This window comes from Opisthorchis viverrini (assembly GCF_000715545.1).
Source record: "Opisthorchis viverrini unplaced genomic scaffold opera_v5_14, whole genome shotgun sequence".
NCBI classification, from domain to species: Eukaryota; Metazoa; Platyhelminthes; class Trematoda; order Opisthorchiida; family Opisthorchiidae; genus Opisthorchis; species Opisthorchis viverrini.
The window spans coordinates 2430013-2438527 of NW_008751670.1; the positions used below are offsets into that span (position 1 = coordinate 2430013).

At 45.4% G+C, this 8515-nt stretch overlaps 2 protein-coding genes across 2 annotated transcripts in view; one reads left to right on the forward strand and one right to left on the reverse strand.

Annotated features, from left to right (window-relative positions):
- The window catches only part of T265_01345 (hypothetical protein), a gene marked incomplete at both ends in the record, with an annotated part of 62649 nt that overhangs the window by 31616 nt on the left and 22518 nt on the right, over window positions 1–8515 (forward strand). The window contains 2 exons of the mRNA XM_009165351.1: window positions 4286–4679; window positions 6526–6674. Coding sequence (XP_009163615.1) covers window positions 4286–4679; window positions 6526–6674 — 543 coding nt within the window. The remainder of the gene's footprint in view (window positions 1–4285; window positions 4680–6525; window positions 6675–8515) is intronic.
- T265_01347 (hypothetical protein) overlaps window positions 2728–8515 on the reverse strand; it is a gene marked incomplete at both ends in the record, with an annotated part of 149553 nt that continues 143765 nt past the window's right edge. Inside the window, one exon of the mRNA XM_009165353.1 lies at window positions 2728–3481. Coding sequence (XP_009163617.1) covers window positions 3143–3481 — 339 coding nt within the window. The remainder of the gene's footprint in view (window positions 3482–8515) is intronic.

Here is an 8515-nt window from a genome sequence, read left to right on the forward strand (position 1 = left end):
ACTATATGGATCAGAAACCTGGCCGCTGCGCGCCGAGGACGTCAAAAGACTTTCAGTGTTTGACCATCGATGTCTTCGGAGCATTGCCCGAATCTGGTGGGAGCACCGGATCAGCAATTCTGAAGTACGTCGAATGGTATTCGGGAGAAATAACTCACCCTCGATAGATGAACTGATCACACTGCACAGGTTGCGCTGGCTTGGCCACGTGCTGCGTATGCCGGTCGACCGACTTCCTCAAAGGGCTCTTTTCGCACAACCACGTGAAGGGTGGAAGAGAGCCAGAGGCGACCAAACAATGACTTGGCAGCGAAGTGTGAAAGCCATTACCAGCAAACTCAGCTGCGCTGGTAATTGCCGTCTTCCTGGATGGGGACCCCGAGACTGGCCACATCAATGGCTGGAGACATTGTCAGACATGGCCCAGTCGCGCCCTCAATGGCGCTCGTGTATCCAAGCTATTACCTCCAATGCATAGCTCCTTTTCCACCCCCACCCCTCCCACTTGACAGCCCACTGACAGTGCTGGATTTATGCACCATTTTACCAGCTCGCACCTGCAATGCGCAGCTACCTACCCTTTCCCCCAAATCATCGGTGAACGAAACTGTGGCAGCTACAATCAGTGTACGACGAGTACGCGGTTCTTACAGCTGACAATGATGATGATGATGATTCTTGGATTAGTCCATGTGCTGCGCATTCCCAAACACCGACTACCAATAGAAGCTCAGTTCTGTGGACCAACTCTTTGTTAGCAAAAGGTTCGCAAGGGAGAGGCCGTGACTTACCAACGTCAAAGTTGGTGTGGAGGTATCTTCCCGGCTTCTCGGCTGGGGCCCACGCAGTCCCCGTTGCGTGCGGTTGGAAACCTTGTATCGTATGGCACGCAGCTAATACCACTAACCAGCGTGTTGTCGAGTGTTTGTACTGTGTTAGGTGGGGTCGAGTTCACTAATCACGTTATACGTCGAAACGATGCTCAGTTGTTTTCTCGATGGAATACACTGTTTTGTTGAGTCTATTTCAACGCGGCCTGGAGGTGTAAGTACCTTCAACCTTCGTAATGTACTACTCATAAGGTTGGTTGCTATCCGCCGACAGCCCACGACTGGTTTCGCCCTTTCTGGGGCTCATCACGTAGGCGCAGTCCCCGGGTTTCCGTCAACCTTATGTTCTACTTGAAACCAAATTGCACGAAATTCGCGAATATACACTCATNNNATTGCAGTACATGTATATCTTTTCCCTGAAACATCACAAACGAGAGATTCAGTTGGGTTCCAGGTGAGTCTCTCGAAAAACCAAATTAGTTTGCAAATGAGCGTATATTTGGTAGCCATAGACTCATTAAGATTGCGTTTTTATACAGCACAAGACCAATGCCATAGGGCATGACAAGAACACAAGCAATTAGTTACCTCACGGCTTGAACGGTTAGGCGGACAGAGTAAGCCCAACCATTGAATTCTGGTTAACAACACCTTTGTTTGAACAGTTCTCTTCCTGTCCTAGTGGAAGCATTCTGATTGGTTTGTCTAACTGAATTCCTTGGGCCGACAAAAAATTTGTGTCTTTGATGTCAGCTCATCATTTTTATACCGAATAGAGTATATAAGTATTGTTTTGAGATTTCACAACAATATAACAGTTTGGTATGCTAACAGCTAGTGGCACGTTTGTAAAGTTTATTTACAAACAGATCCGTTCCGTTGGAGCAGTTGGCCGTGCCCTCTCCGGGAACGGCGGTAAAATTGACTAATTCGCTTTCGGCAGAAAGATCAAGCTTGTACTATGTGCACTTTGAGCATTGCAGAGTTGACTCGAATTGTCCGTTGTTCTACTGAGATAAGCTTGCTAAGGAAGAGGTGGGCGTGTTTTTTTCTAACAGCATACGCAGTTGAATAGCAACGCTACCAAGCAGTGCTTTTCTGTTTGACATTCCAGATAGCGAGCTCGGAAGTTTCCATTTTATGTCTGCGTAATGGAAGCAAGGCTTGGAATTTTGGTAGTTGGAAAGAAGACCACTTGCGCTCTTCGGTAGAATTCGTAAACAATTTTTTTCGCTCGCCAGTTTCGTTGCGTTCAAACCCTACGGTCAGTCTGGTCAGATTGACCAGATAGGGGTAACTGATGTATCTTTTTTTCCCTAGAGACCTAGTTTCAAGACATGAAGGTGTAGTTGTCATTGGTTTTAAGATTTTCTGTCTTGTACAGTTAAATTATCCAAGGTGAATGTGTTTCGGCAAAGTCATTCAATGCAACCACGCTTACTAGGCACTCTCGGGCGAACTTTCTAATCGCCACTGACTTTTTGCTAGTCTTGGGCTGTTAACAGGACAGTGAGCAGTCCACTAATGTGCCAAACCACCCTTGGCTTTATACTGACTTCGGAGGACTGAGCGGCACTCACTCCCAATGTGTGCGGTGCGAAAACGGGTTTAGTGCTGAGAGGTCAGCACACTGAATAGGTCAGCAGAGCAAGTCTCTAGGAGTTCACCGTTCGCATCGTGCATGAAGTTGAAAGAATGTCGAGGGCATAGAAGAGAGAACAGTCGTAGACATTTGATGGCCCAAATGCTCGAGACAGACTAGAAATTTGGAAAATTGCACTGCGGCGGTTTGCATGAGGACTCTTCAGTATCAATCTTGGGGATGTCAACAAACGGATTATGATTAAAGAACCCCCCCCCGAGGCATGAAATTTGCCGAATCACAAGTGTGGTCAACGGGTAACAAATGTAGGATAATAGGTTTTCACAGGGATGTGCAAACAGCGTTTGCATGAAATGAAATCATACATCAAGGTAGATGAAAGTAATTATAATATGGACAATAAAAGAAAGCTCATTGTGGTTTAGTTACATTATGAGTAAGCCTTTCATCTGAAAGTAGAATTGTGAATTTCAGAATGGATGAACAGCATAGGAAACGCAAATAGTGAAGCAAGCGTGGAACATACCACAAGCTTATACGATATTGCATCCGATTCGTACACCAGGGATTTAAAAAAAATCACTCCAATCTCACAGCGCATCGAAAAAGAAGCGTTTTATTACTGGAACCATCGTGTCTTGGTCAGGTAAAGAGTAAAGAATGTGTAAAGGCAAATCTGATGTATCCACAATTTTACAACCAGTTATCAAGACAGTCGATTGCTTAGTACACAAGTTTCTTCATAACTTGACCGGGATAAAGACGAGACTGTTGAGCTCGCTTGGGACTCAAGGGAAGGTTGTCCAATCTGATTTGTAGAAGGTGCGAGGGCGGTATCTAGTTCCGAATGAACAACGTGTTGTTGATGTTGCTGGGGACCGGGCAGCATGGAACGGTTAGTCCGGGTTGAGGTGTGCGTTTTCGAGGTTGGGGAACGCACTAGGCTATCCGAATTGGAGGTTTGTGTAGTCTGGAACAACAAGATGCGAGCTCGAACTTGTCCGACACTCTGGTCGAAAGGATCGATCATCAAGGCATCAGAAGCCTGGAATACGTGAAGAACTGTAACAATTATGACCACATTGAGCGTACTACTTTCAATATAGTTAGTCGATTAAAAACTTGAACGCTGCTTACCAGTTTGGATAGCATTTCCGTAGCCCTCCAAAGACGTGACGTTTTGGTGTATGTTAAAAACGTGTTTACCACAACCATTGAAACATTTTAACGACCTAGAATACCTATACTTTAAACTCTCCTATAAAAGCGTCACTCCCCAAGATGCTCACCTTCTTAACTTTGGAGCGCAAGGCCACTGTTAAAAAGTACATCTGGACTGAAGTGCTGCTTATCCAGACACAAACAGTCCAGTTTACCTAATTTCAAGTTTTGTTGCACTAATTTGGTTTTTCGAGAGACTCACCTGGAACCCAGCTTCATCCTTATTTAGCGTTTTCCCTAGGGAAATAGAGCTTTGTGTAATAGGTGTCTGTCCTCCATGCACGCTCTTCTCAAAACGCTGAGCATTTGCGTGCAGTAGTGCCAACTGACGTCCAATCTTTCTGTAGCAAGGCTGTATGTCACATCAAAAATAGTAAAACTGTCCGTAGCCGCTTTTACCCTTCTGCCTCGTCACACGCACTACGCCGTCGGTTTTTGATAACTATGCTCGTTTGCCACTTCATTCGCGCTAGGTGGTGTTTGCATAATGTAGCTGGCTATTTTTGCAGATTTTACGATAGGTTTAGCCGTAGCTTAATTTGCCGTCATTGTAATTTTGCAATGGTCGTTGGCCTCCTGAATAGGTTGAGCATAATTTGAAATCCATCCATTTTCTACCTGTTTCCAGGCCCTAACTCTGCTGATCCATGTGCTGGATGACTGGGATAGAGCCGTATCTCATTGTGCAAATGTCTATCAGCGTGTCAGTCATACAATGTTGGAAGAAAAGCTACCTACCAGTTCTCACATAGACTTTAACGACAAACGCGCGTCTTCCGTTCAACCCACTCCAGGCCTCCCAGTAACTACCCTGTCACGGTCCCCTGCCCGTGACTCGCTTGGTCCAAACCTAGAATTCTGTGGTTCACCAGCAGCTGCATCGCATCAGCTGGGTGACGGGTCGATTGTTGAACTGGAAGCAGGTGGCCACGAAGAACGTGATATATTCTTCCTTTTGGTACAAATCTGTATACAGCCACCGGAACCGGCTTCACTAGGGATTATCATCCCAGAAATCCCAGGTAATTTCCCATCTTAGGTGAAGTGAATATGGCTATACACTTTGAGGCCCTTGACATTTTACGACTCGCTACATCCATCTTTACATTTTGGCGAGGTCGCTTGAATGTTCGTTTCGCATCAAGCTTCCTTGCTTGAGGTTAACCAGAGGTGGCTCAAGTGGTTAGAGCGCGAATTTACTGACCGGAAGGTCTGTGATTTGAACCCGGCCTCTGCCTCTCGACTTCCTCTGTCTAACCTTGGGCAACCTGGCAATATCCCATCCCTCGTATTTCCTTCGGGTGGCACGGCCGCTAGGCACCGGAAGGGTGTTACAGCTGAACTTTTTCTTAATCGATCACTAGATTTACTTCTTGATGTTATTATATAAATGACAATTAACTGATAAGTGTAACTTTATTCTGAAGATTGTGGCGGTTAGCCTTTTCTTATTTTCTCCCAGTGATGAATTCAACATATACTTTTCAGTGCACACGACCTTCGAAGGTTATGAATTCTCTGAATCCCAGTTGAATTGCTCCTCTTCTATTTTCCTGAAGGTGAAAGCTTCTAAACTTACCTTAAAACAATATTTTCACTTCTGCCACTATTTTATCTTTGTTGAACACCAACGCACCACGAGATTCTTGTGGCATGGGACAACTTGCGGTGTTTGCAGTGAGTGAATGGGCGGCATGGGCGAATATTTTTTCAAACATACCGTCGGTTTTTCTGGAAATTTACATACTAAATGAGCAGGAGTACTAGGGAAGCACGAGGGAAGCAGTTCTCGGTTGAAAGTAGCCTGGCATCCGTTAACCCGAGTCCAAAGCATCACAGGTTGTCCCGTTGATCACATTCCTCCGCACATACCTATTTCGCAGTTAGAACCTCGCTTGCTGGTAGAACCCGATACCAGCGCACCCAGCGCACACTGTGTTTCAGTGTAAAATTATGTGATGTCTCTGGCAAACACGCTTAATCGCCACTGAGCGAATCGGAATGTCCGTATTCCAAACCAGACATTTGAACGTCCGCAACTACACAGCTTCTGTCTTGAACAAAGTCCAGCTTGAGCTTTCCCTTCGAAGTGTTGCAGGTTCGGAGGTAATTGCCATATCGGGCAGACCTGATCGAGTAAACTTTAATGGCAATGAGCAAACGAACAGTTCAACGTGCGTTCCCGTGCCTAGGCAGATGTGTCTACCACCCAGTAGTTCTTTTTCGGCCGCCAGGTATTTAGGATACAAGTTAACTACTGGTTGGGAATAACGGAGATGGTTCTTCTGGTCTAAAAGACCTAGGTTGATAGATAGATGACGCACAGCGAGTACTGCCATTGCGCTGGCAGTACCCACAAAACATACTGGCGAACACATACAGTGATGCCTTAGCATGGCGAAATCTATTTGCTCCTGATAGTCATGCTAACTGGGTGAATGCCCGTCTACGGTGACCTGTGTCTATCATTTATTCGAGTACTAAACTGCTTTAGTGCCTTTTGATGATTGCTATCTTGGGCTTTTGTTTGTGTGTGTTTTAGCGCCAATTATGCTCTTAGGGCTTGTCGCGTTCTCTGGACACTAGTTGTAATCCCCAGAGTTTGTATCTCCAAATTCTGTCGAAGGATCTGTTGGCAAAGGTTATTCGTTTTCCCATAGCAGCACTATCTCCAGTCAAGCATGGGAATCACTCAGGTGCATTGGTGCTGTTGGGATAGGGGTTACAATCATCACCGCAGGTTTCATGCCAAATGTGAAAGATCCAAGCAACCTTGCTTCATTTCAAGCTCTGGTGGCATTGCAATTTTTTTATCGTGTATCATTAATTTACAGGTTTTTACTAGGCCTTCTGCCACCCTTTTTTCAGGTGAAACTTCAATTATCTCCGAGGGGTTCTCGCCCAAGCCGGAGAAGGCAATTGAAGTCTTGCGTCGTTTCGGTGACCGCGTGGACGCTGCTAAGGTGGTGCGAATCCTGACAAACACCAGGCTATTTGACGTGGCACATTTTCTCAAGGTTTGTTTTTTTTTCGATTGATTTCAAGAAGTTGGTAACTTCCCAGTTGTTGTAGTACAATAGTCGTCCGCTTAGTGAATCCTACGACTAATCCGTAAGATAATTCATATTGGTGGATTTCCAAACGTTCCCATCTTCGTTCTCATGCTAAATTGAGTGTTTTTCATTGGATACTTAGAATTCCAGTGTTAGCTCCAGGTCTCGTTACCAAGAAGTTGAGGATATCTGTAGTGTGACAATGTTTAGAAAAAACCGACCATATTGGGAACCATTAGCAGTGCGCATCTCACAAAACTCCACGGAGTTCATAACCCGTGACCTCCCGACTGGTAGGTTGAACACTTAACCGTACGGCCGCGAGCGGCTGATCAGCAGCGGGGTTAACCCGCACTTGGATAGGATGTGGCGCCACTCGTCTCTCAATTACGGAATCCGCACTACGTGGTCATGTATTGACTAGCCCATCGAATGGCGATTTTTCGTGTAGAATTTTTACTCGTCGTGTGAGTTATTCTTCCTTCTGATAACCTATAGATTGTTGGTAAAGTTCCCTACTACTACAAAAAGCTATGCGTTTTGACATGCATTTTTACCTTCCGTTTGCTGGCACGCTCTTGCGCGAGAATCACTTATGTTGATTCCGATCGAATTAGGGAACATTGGGATATAACCACCTTGGGCGTGCACTCGGAAGGCAGAAAGGAGAAATACCACTCGGTGAACAGCGATACTGAAACGTGTCGGACGTCGTATTGAACAATCTTGACTCTCTGGTAACCATAGGTGGATCAGTTTTTAGTCTGTCGATTCGTACTTGTTCATCGATCCCCTTTGGATTGTCTAACGTGATCCCGGTAGATCTGAAAGCATGTATCGGTGACGATTTGATGTTATTGGAGAACAAAATACCCATACACACAAGGCCGCCACCACTGGTACGCCAATAGCTGCATTTTAACGATTATTTCGTTCTTTCTCTGAATGCCTCCTCAAAATGAACGCATCCGGCGAAACTTGGTATGAATGTAAGAAACAGGATGCGTCAGTTGATAAGTAATTCCCCAAAGTCTTTAACCGCGCAGACTACGTGCCAACTGACCTTTCGCCAGGGTGTGGAAATTCCATTCAATGTGTTTCCTTAGGCATATTGGGCACGAAAGGAAATACCGTACATTGAGGTGAATTACTGTCGATTACATGTCATCGATCGTCTTTCATCATCATTTGATAGTGGGAAATAGGTAAACGTTGGATTACGCAGGTTTCGGGAAAGTTAGCTTCAGTAGGATCGCCACTTGGTCCGTTTGAAAGGGTCTGACTCATTCGGAAGCGATTATGTTACTGCTTTCTGTGCTCTTGGTTGCAGTACATTGTGGTGTTTCTTTTATGTTATGTTTGCTAAAATCTTGCTTGCCGAATATTCAATCTTGTGAGTTCGACAAGCTGTCGTTTACTGGACTTGACCACTAGTTCGGCCAAGCCCGGTGGAATTTTCCTATACCTTATACAGTTTAGGTATCTTCTGTCGAGGTAACTGGGCGAGATAGCATTACACCTTACTTATTTGATGTCGTTGCAACAATGGTCTAGCTATCAGTGAGAATTAGTTATTTCATGAAAACAGCCCATACTGGGAACCTCGTCCCCTTTTGGAGACATTTGAGGATAACGGAGGCTTGTGACTGGAGTACCAGAGATATTGTTGTTCCGATAAGCAGACTTACATGTAACCCTACCCGGCCTAAAGCTGCCACCTTGACGTGGTGGTCGGGCTTGAGTGCTGCAGCGATCCCGCGGGCTACACTGGCTGGAACTTCGTTCCACAAGGTGCAACCATGCCA